Here is a 10557-nt window from a genome sequence, read left to right as displayed (position 1 = left end):
AGTACTAGAAAAATGCAAAGCTTGCTGTTTTGAGATCTTGCACTGATTGTAACTTATCACGTCATAGGCCCTTTTAGCACCAGAGACATCATTCTGTCTTAGTAATCCCTTCAGAGAATTCCTTCTAACAAATATAGAAGACTGCCATCATGACAAGAAAAAAGTCCTTTCCCCTAAAACTGTTTATCATCCAGGAATAAATAGCAATGAGAAGAATGGCTTTCCAAGACTTAAGGGGTCATAATCCATTTTTCAGGAAGATATTACCACAGGTATTGTACATAAGCCACTTACCCTTTCCAGTGTCTTACAGTCATCTGAATGTCAGTTTAAAAAAATAAAAAAAGAAGATGAAGTTATAATTCTATATCAACAGACAGCTGTCCTAGTGGGCACTGGGAACACAGAATGACTCGCATTGCTGAGCCATGCAGTCATTGCCAAAGGAATGATGAGCTCACATTTCATTCCGATGCTCATTGCTGGTGTGGTTCAGCCGTGAGGCTCACCCTTCCTCGCCCAACTGACGCCCCTCTCCCTGCCTCGACACCAGATCGGGCTCGTTAACATGTCTGGAATGAGCTGGAGCCTACCTCTCAGCTGGCAAGCCTAAGGGGCATACTTGGATTCCCAGGTTGGAAGATTATCTCATTCAGGCACAGGTCTCGCAAAGATATATAAGCCAAGCTAGCGTGGCGGTCCCTGCAGAGCTGGCCTGAGCACTTGGGAGTTGCAGCCCTACAGGACTACAACCCTGAACATCAGCAAATATGATGATGATGATGAAAGTAGAAGAGCTGGTAGGTACCACCTTCTTTCGTTTGTTCATATTTACATTTCTTTCTAGACTTTCATTATACCAGGCAGAAAGAGACAACCTTTGCGGATCACTGAGGTGAGGTAGCAGGTTACCATCACTGCTGTGCTCTAGGTGCAAACCCTGGGTTTACTGGGTGTTAACCTATTCTATTCTCACTTTAACTTTTCCTTGGGAAGGGGACTCACCACTGATACAACTACGTAGCTGTTTGAATTTTACATCAGAGCACAGTTCACCAGGAAGAAAACACTGACCAAATTTACTTGTGTACTTTCTTTTGACCTTGACTTTCATTTTAATTTGTTTAGAAGCAATTAAGTTTATGATCACACTAAGGGACTAGGAGGAGGTACCAGTGCAAGGAAACAAAATTCTCCTCTAATACTAAATGAACAGTTTAGTAATAGTATTCTTTTCTAATAATAAACTAACAGTTCCTACACCCACTGCTGCTCATGATGTGACCAGACTCTGAAAAATAGTGTTTAAACCAGAGCACAAGTAATGGGACATTCCACTGCAGGGTTCAGACTAAGAATGCCTGATTTGATCAATAAACTAGGAAAATAGGAATGACCCAGTAAAACACTGGAACATCATGCAGAAATTGGGATTTTTTTTCCAAGATGGCTACACTAAGATGCAACTGCCATGCGGCCCAACTAGTTAATGCTATCTTAAACTCTTTGGCAAGGCCTTGACGGTTTCTGTAGTGTTAAACCCTGTAACACATAATTTTACACGATGATCAAATGGAAAGATAGTCCATGCCACGTGAATTTACTGAACCACTCTCAAAATATACAGCAGGCTCTACTAAGTTTAAGAAGTTATCTCTTTGTACATACTTAACTGAGCATCAGAAATATTTCTGAAAGCTCTTGAAAGCTGTGCTGCTGCACAGCATCACACAGCTTCTGCATGGGAATGGCCTTTCTTATTTTGCTGAGCGCTATAAATGGGGACTTTGGTATTGACAGCGATGGGTAAAACCAGCCTTGAAATTACTCAGCAACTTGATTTAACTGCATTGGATGTGTTTCAATAAACCTGTAAGGTCCTCAGGGACAGAGCCTCTCCTCCCACTCTACCTGCTCAGTTCACCTACTCAACACTGGCAGGATACTGGTGGCTGGTCAGAGTGGATCTTTCCACTGCAACCTTTTAGAGCCTTCTGATGAGTCTGATACATGCTGGTGAGTGAATAAACCAGAAAAGCCTGAACAAAAAAGATGTGTTTCCCAGCTCTCTGGCTTTTGTCAGCACTGCAGCACCCCAGCTAGGCAGGGAGCTGGCTTTGTGGATCTTGATCCAAGCCCCGAAGATACCAAGGCAGGGTTGCTGCATGGATGTGGGAAACCTGCCTACAAGCAGAGATTGCTCTAGTCATTCGCATATGCACCTAATGCAGGCACGGGATGAATGAGGTCTACACTCTCTCACACATTTCTACAGCAGCACAGGAATGACATACATTTAGCCCCTGGGTAATCCATGCTCCCAGGGGGTGGCTACTGCAGTCCTGGAACTCCTGCTTATATTATATCACATTTGCTTTTACAGGTGACTGGAAAGAAAGCCGACGATAAAGAAACAGGCAGCTTCCTCTCTGAGGACTTCAAAAACGGAGAGTATGAAGCTGCTGTTAGACTAGAGAAGCAGGAGGACTTAAAGACAGTCTCTGCACACTCACTGACCAGAGGTGATCAGGATTATGAGAAGGAGAAGAAACGAGAAGCAGAGGTAGGCTTTTGGGGGTTGTGCTTGGCTTTTTATCATCCTGTGTGCACTTCCTGATGCAGCCCTTGAAGTTTTGCCTCTTTCTCGGTTAGAAACACATGCATCATAAGCTAGATAAACCCTTGTGAGATTGCCACCAAAGGAGCCTGGTATAAAGTGCATTGAATGCCATGGATATCTGCTGACTCCTGTAGCCTACAGTTGCAGGCAGTAACACTGTGAAGCGGAACCCCAAATTCCCCTACAATTGACTGAAACTCTAGGGTCTCCATCCTGCCCAGAGTCATCTGTTTCTAGCTGTCAGCAAGCAGGGAGGAAAGAATGTCCAGTAAGACACCTTCAGCTTGCACACCTAATGACTGCCACTAAAACTAGCTAACCCAAGAGAGATGTAAGAGTTCATTTCTGAACCCAGAAGTGCCATTTTCTATTGCTGGACTATGACAATGTTTCTTATATCCCTGAAAACTGTTGCTTTTCCGCCCCCCCCCCCCCCCCCCAAAAAAAAAAATACAGTAGCTGTAACATCTTACATTCTTCACTGAGTAACCAACCACATGGCCTGAAAATGTAAAGTGATTTGAGAATTAAAAAGTTTAGTTAGCAGGGTACATAGGACTTTGTTCTGAAGAAAAGTAGGGTAGGAAAGTGAGCCTCAGAAATATTTAAACAAACACTACTGACCTTCACCTTCAACACACAGATCATTACTTACTACAGAGGTTTTTTGAGTTCCTACTAATAAACTTTTTCATTTTCCAGTTGATCCACAGTCCATTCAGCCATCATAATTATTTTCCATTTGTCAATAATCTACAGATCAAACTCTAAATTCAGAGGACAATAAAAAGAAGAGGTGGAAATAATTTGAGTAAGAATTCAGTTGAAAAACATGTATACCATATGACAGGGTCTCACCAATGTATTTACCCTTAATGATATAATGTTACAGAACCTATCATCTGTGTTCACTTTCATTTGTGTTACCTTGTTATTTGCGTTACCTCATTTGTGAATCCGCTTTCTGAAGTCAAGGCCACCTCACGGTACCTGGGATCTCAGTTCAGGCAACACATTTGCCCTTGGTGTTCGCAGTCACCTGTACTGACTTCATGCAGGAATGCTTTTTACAGCAGGCTTGAAGAAGCCTTAAACACCTATTGATCTGTCCTTCCCACCTACATTCTCTGTAGCTCACTGAAACATAACACCGGCTGCCTGAAATGCTAATATCAGTATTGCTCTTCACTTAAGGGTGTATTTTTCATCAAAGAGGATTAAGTTACAATAAATCAGAGGCTGCATCATAAAACCAGTTGAAGAAAAAATGCATGGTGGAAATCAGACAGAACTGCAGGGTCTTCCCAGCTCTCGTAAGCTGCACATGAGATTTCTTACATTGTTGGGCTGGAAGGGACTGCAGTGCTGCTCTGACTCCTGACCTAACACAGAACAAAAATTCATGCTATCTATCACACAACATATGAAGGAAGGAGCATTTAAAAAGAGGTCTGATGCTGTATGGAAAGCTATAGATGATGTAGAATTTCTCATACGCTTAGTAACTTACTCTAATGGTCAACCAGCCCCAGCTTCAAAAAAAGAGAAAAGACAACTTATTAACTTATTTCGAAGTTCATCCAGTCTCAGATGAACTTATCTGTATAGCATCACATGTTATTCCGTCACTTTGAAAAGGAGAGGTGGTCACACTCAGCCCAACTTGCTGGCTTTCCTGATCTGTTTCAGCTGAAGAAGAAGAAATTAGAGGAAAGGTCAAAACTTGAAAACTTGGAGGATCTTGAAAAAATCATTCAGCTGAAAAAGAAGAAAAGATGCAAGAAAGTGAAAGTGCCTGTTTTAAAGGAACCTGAACCAGAAGTTATTGTAAGTTATTTCAAAGTATCTTCTTCTGGGAAAGCACTGATAGGGTTTCGTGCCACACACATTTATGCCCTGCATATTTCTTTCCATCAGACAGGACCGGTGGATATACCCATGTTCTTTAGAGCTGCACTGCAGAATAAGTTGCCAGTAATTGAAAAATACCTGTCAGACAAAGGAGATCCAAATGTCTGTGATGAGGTACAAGCTTCCTTCTTACTGCCTGATACAGAAGAGAGGTTATTACAGAGCAGAAATAACTTTTCACCTCTAGGTTTTGTAGCTTCCACATTTATGAGGAGAAAAAGGGTGGAGAAGAGTAAATAACACTGGAAATTCTGTGTATCAAGTTTTCTAGTGATAAAGGGGCCAGTGGGACCCTTCAAAGCAATTTTACCTCAAAAGAAGCTTTGTATTTGCAAGAAAGCTGTTGGTGCCCAGGAGACCTTGATTTTCTGTAACTGGTGATCTTCCAGTGCTAAAAATGAGGGAAACAAATTTGTCTGCAGAACAACAGAAACGATATTTCTTGCCCTCATACTCCATAACGCACAAGCTGCATTTGCAAAACACAGTGTAGCATGAGGGAACTCAACAGGCATCCTTTTAAATTTGAATGCCATGCTGCAGATAATTCTCACAACCTTTAAAACACTGGGTAGGCAGCTCTCAGTTATCAGGACGCTATTAAAATTTAGCAGATTTCATGTCTCAAAAGTATCAGCTCTTGAAAATGAATCAGCATAAAGAATGTATTTACCATCATCTTAGGGAGGAGGGGAGAAAAGATTTAAAGATATCTCTTTGTGCCATATTTAATGCCTGACTGTGCACTGTTTCAATTGCCAGTACAAACGCACTGCATTGCACAGGGCATGCTCCGAAGGACATCTAGAGGTGGTGAAAAAGTTGGTGGAAGCTGGAGCCCGGCTTGAACAGAAAGACATGGTAAGTACATGAACTCACATTTCTTTAAAAAAAACCTGCTCATTGTTTCTTAAGTGCCAGGAGTAGCACTTAGAGAAGTGCTTCTTGTAGAGGAGGGGCATTAAAAGGCCTTACAGTGTCTTATAAGTTTATCCTTAAAGTAACAGCATTGAGGTTTCAAAGAGGGGGTGTCTGCCTCTTTGCCAAAAATAGTTGCTCGAAAGCACGGGAAGTGGAGGTATATGTTGGCCAGTAGACTGGCACAAACAGCAAAGCACAAGGCAGGGTGATAGAGTTGAGGTCAGGCTGGCACTTGAGCCTGTCTGCGGCCCAGCACCATGCGGACAGTCCCTCGGGACTGCAAGGCTGCACTCGGGAGAGACTCCTGCTCCTCTGGAACACCAGCCATGAGGGTAGCTGCAAATCAACCAGCTTCTGCACCCGTTTTTTTGCTTTCCTGCTCCTAGCTCTTTGTCCCTTTACTAAAGAGCTGGAACCAGCTAACCTTGCTCCCTCTCGTTTAGCCCAGCAGTGCTCATGAAGAGTGTAAGAAGCAGACAGAGAAAGTCCTTCAAGGGACATTCCACCCCTTCTGGCAGAGCTCAGGGCAGAGAAACTGAATCTCAGAGAGAAAAAGGATTCAAGTTCACTTTGTGGACCTGCATAAGTTTGGTTGTTTCTGTTTTGTTTTAAAAAAGCTTCATTTTTAATGTATAAAATAAAAAAAATATCAAACAGCACATACCAGCCACATACCTGGCTAAAGATAACATTTAAGTTCACAGAGACAACACATATGGTCTCTCACAGCAGCGTGCTGAGATCACTGTTGAAGAATATGTGGCAGGTGTGAAGAGTGGGAAAGTCACAGAGCTAAAGAAATTAGGGCAAAATAAGAGAAGCTGTTACTAGAAACAACTCAGTGATCACAGTTAAGTGCTTTAGGTTAAATTGTATGAAAACAATTTTTGATTAATTTATAAAATTGATCAAAATGAATATTTAATACAATGATTTAAATTATGTTCTGTTTCTTCTTCCTGCTGCAGCTTGAATCTACAGCCCTGCACTGGGCATGCCGGGGGGGGAATCTGGATGTTCTGAAATACTTACTGGACAAAGGGATAAACAGAAATGCGAGAGACAAGGTATGTGCTTCCGGGAACCCAGTCTGGTTCTTGAATGGGAGATGAAAAGCTGACCCTTACTCCAAGTAGGTGATTTTTTGGAGCCATTCTTGAAGTTCTTTGTCTGTTCTGTGCCACTGACTGCTTCTTTCTCCCACTTCTCAGCTGCTCAGCACCCCTTTGCATGTGGCTGTGAGAACGGGCCAGTACGACTGTGGGGAGCACCTCATCGCCTGTGAAGCTGATCTCAACGCCAGAGATAGAGTAAGTACCAATAGCCTCTTACCCATCAGCTACCAGGTAGTACCAAGCTCCTGCCTCGGTGGCTCCCCTTGCCTGGCAAAATGCCCAGCTCTGTGGCTGGGTCTGACGCTGTGGTCCCTGGCTTGTGCTTCTAGGAAGGAGACACGCCACTGCATGATGCCGTCAGGCTGAACCGCTACAAAATGATCCGGCTTTTGATTCTGTATGGGGCAGATCTCACCATAAAGAACTGCGTGAGTAGAGGCAAAAAAGTAGTCACTCAAAATGCTTGAGTTTCCCTTCAGAGCAGTTTCATAGGTTTCAAGGCCAAGAGAGACTATTGTGAACAGACTTAATTACATTACTTCAGAGTTAATTAAAGCAGAGCTGACGCAGGGAAAGTATAACTTTGGGGAAGTCAGAGAAAAGAGGAAAAACCCGTGCCTCTTCTTAACACAGAACCCATCAGCTGCTATTTAAAACATCACATCTTTCTATTTTCTGTTTTAATTACACATTTCATCCATTGAAGACATAACAGAGACATTTGCTCTCTGCACAACTCCTGGGCTTCAACCAACACTGAGACAATGAAGATCTGAGCTTCTCAGATAAATCTCCTTTCTGTTAAGCCCACAGTTGATTGCAAGCCCAAGCACTATATCTGGATGACTGACTGTTAACCTGACTATGAGGCAACAAATCCCTGTGGTTTAGCAGAGCATCAATTGAATCAGCTCCCCACCTGACTCTGCTCATAGCCACACCATCAGCATTGCTGGAGCTGTAGGACCACTTGTTAAAATATACCACATCACAGACCCTTTCTTCCTAGCCAAGCAGCAGCAGGATGGACAGTGGGTTTTAACAAATGCCTGCCAATGTTTTTGTTTGACAATGAGTCAAAACTTAAGGGGGCAAGAAAGAAACCAGTCATTGTAGCACTTGGCACTCCCTACTCTGCCCATGCTCTCCAAGCAGGGCCAGTCCCAGCATTATCCCTCATCAAAGTATGAAAACGATGAAAGGTGCAGCCCCAGAAGCCAAAGACTTGCTCTCTCAGGCTTTGTCTACACACAAAAGTTGCTCCTTTTTAATTTAGATGTGGTTCATGAGCTAATTAAACCAGTACAAACTCTTATCTGAATTCTCAGTCAAAGAGAAGAGTGTCTTATTGAGGTTTCATCTAAATGTATTTCTAATAAGTTGAAACTAGATCAAAAGAAACACCTACATGCTAGTCATGGCTTTTGCTAAAAATGCTTAGACTCATTGAAACCCAGGGAGATTTCATGATGAGTCTGACCAGGACTGGGACTAGAGCTGTAGGGCAAAAGTACTCTGATCTCAGGGAGGTGAGAATAAGTCAGATCCTGTGTGTGCAGAAGGGTCTCACTTCAGGCAGATCCATTGTACAAATATTTAGGAAAGACTTGGTAATCAATGCCTGAAATTAAATCTTGCTTCCTCTGCTTTTTTTTTAACCAGCAAGGGAAAACTCCTATGGATCTTGTTCTTCAGTGGCAAAACGGCACCAAAGAGATATTCAACAGCCTGAAAGACAATTCCTATAAGAGTGTTCACGTAGGCAAGTGCTGAAGAGAGAAACCAGAACACTCTCCTTTTGCTGCTTTTAAATTCTTCATGTGAACCTGGAAGAAAATAGCCTTGAAAATAGTATTTCTGTTGAAAATATTGGTGGTTTGGGATTATTTGAGGTTCCTGAAAACCGCAAACCAAAAAAAAACATGCAAAGGAAGTATTTTCAAAAGCAGGTTGTATGTTAAAATTCCACTGATTCTAAAATGGCCTTATTTATTATTATTTATTATTTATTTATTTAAAAGGTAATTTTTAATGATTCTCAATATCATTGTAGCTTTTTTTCAGAGCTTTACATCCCAATGCAATATTTGCCAGCAAAAGAAATCCATTTGTCTCGGATGGCAGTAATTCCAACGATATTAGCAACTTCTCTCAAGCCTTCCAGTAACTCTAAATAGCGAATGCTTGCAACTGTTGTCTTGTATCTGCCAAATTCTTGCTATTAAAATAATATGTTAAATGAGTGGTGGTATGTGGAGGAGCAATGGAAGAAAGCGTACAGAGGTGCCAAGTGGATTTAAAGAAGCAGTTGAGTAATGGGGTTTATAGGGGGTTGGACAACCATGGTTGATAAAGGGCTTGAGGACAGAGCTCCAACCCTCATCCAGCTGTTTGGCCTAAGGGATTCAGACAGAATGTTACAGGGGTGAGAGGAGATAGTTATCAGGAATGTGAATTTTTTTAAGCTAGACTACTATGAAGTCTGAGGACTGAAGAATGCAAAACCAGATTATGTATATTTGTAAATTTGTACTGCTTTTTCTGTACATTTTGTACTGATCTATTTCAGATTAAATAAAGAGTGCTTCTTTGTATTTGCTGGAGTGGATTATGGAACATTTCTCTCTAGAAAGTTCACAGCTTGGCCACTGTAAATTTCTTAAAAACTCAAAAAAGGTCTCAGCTGCCTAGAGCAGCCAGCCCTTGAGCTATCTCCCTGTACACAAATGCCATCTCTTATTTTGTTAAATGGAAACACATATACAAAAGCGGAAAGACAATGCTTGAGTAGCTAGTAAAACACAGTTATGGTTTTACTACTGAGTTTGATTTAAAATCTGAGTTTCTCGGCAAGTCAGTACTTCCTATGTGGAACACAAGGCAGCTTCAGTTATCCAAGCCAAGGCAGTGTCTAAGTCCTGCTGGGAAAGGTGGGCAGCTCTCCCTTTGCGTCAGCGGAACAATCTTGCTGTCAGGTTCCATCAGGACATCACAGGCTGCATTCAGTTAAATCCTAATACCTCATGCCACACACTCCCACACAGCTTCACCAACCTGTCAGTCAGCTTCTGGCCAGCAGGCTTTACAGCCCGGCCAAAGCACTGTCCTGGGCAAGGAGGTTGGGTCAGGAGAGGGCACCCATCAATAGTTGTTACTGGAGTGCCAATTTCAGAGACTAAGTGAATTTACACCCAGAGAAGCAAGCGGAGGAACCACCTACTCTGCAGCCAGCTCTCCTAGACTGAGGCTAATAGCTTCAGACGGATGAGACTTTTCTGACACAAGCCCCATAACTTGCTCATGTCCCCTTGCCAGCTGTAGGTTTGATTTGGGATCACACTCTTCTCTGTAAAAATTACAGTGCATCTCTGCCCACTGCCCTTGTCTGCAGTGACTGCTGCACTGCTTGTTACCCAGCCACTGGGAGCATGCTTTGCAGGAAAGAGAAATGACATCAGTGCTGGCTAACCCTCCTGGTTTCCCATCCTAACCCAGAAGCTGTCCACTTGCTCAGGCACCAAAAGAAAAAAAAATGTCATTATTTCCTGAATGAAGCAAAAGCCGTTGTGACTTACAGCAGCACTACGTACAACTGTTAAGTCTACTGAGAAGTTAATCAATTCCACTCAGTCCAGTTACTAAGAGCTCAGAGATGATCCACTGTAAGATTTCTGCAATATTCTACATGCTCTAATTTCCACTTCTTAACTAGTCAGATGCAAATAGAGAACGGAAATATTCACAGTAAAGCTGGCTCAAGAATATATTGAGTACAGTAGCTTATGTAATTTTAATATTGGTTTAATCAAAAGAAAAACTTCAGTCAACATTTCATAGAATCATAGAATGGTAGGGGTTGGAAGGGACCTTTAGAGATCATCTAGTTCAACCCCCCTGCAGAAGCAGGGTCACCTAGATCAGGTTGCACAGGAACATGTCCAGGAGGGTCTTGAAGACCTCCAAGGAAGGAGACTCCACAACCCCTCTGGG

General features: G+C 42.4%; 1 protein-coding gene across 1 annotated transcript; it reads left to right on the top strand.

The window, feature by feature from the left end:
- Window positions 1–770: 770 nt before the first annotated feature.
- On the top strand, window positions 771–8340 carry ANKRD1 (ankyrin repeat domain 1). Its single transcript, XM_062001705.1, has 9 exons — window positions 771–800; window positions 2384–2563; window positions 4310–4447; window positions 4538–4645; window positions 5294–5392; window positions 6421–6519; window positions 6664–6762; window positions 6897–6995; window positions 8230–8340. Exons 1-9 carry the CDS (start codon window positions 771–773, stop codon window positions 8338–8340), a joined length of 963 nt encoding a protein of 320 aa, XP_061857689.1.
- The last annotated feature ends 2217 nt before the right edge of the window (window positions 8341–10557 follow it).

This window comes from Colius striatus, chromosome 8, assembly GCF_028858725.1.
Source record: "Colius striatus isolate bColStr4 chromosome 8, bColStr4.1.hap1, whole genome shotgun sequence".
Taxonomy (NCBI): domain Eukaryota; kingdom Metazoa; phylum Chordata; class Aves; order Coliiformes; family Coliidae; genus Colius; species Colius striatus.
Note: the sequence above shows the minus strand (reverse complement) of the source record. Positions and strands in the feature narration are given on the sequence as shown.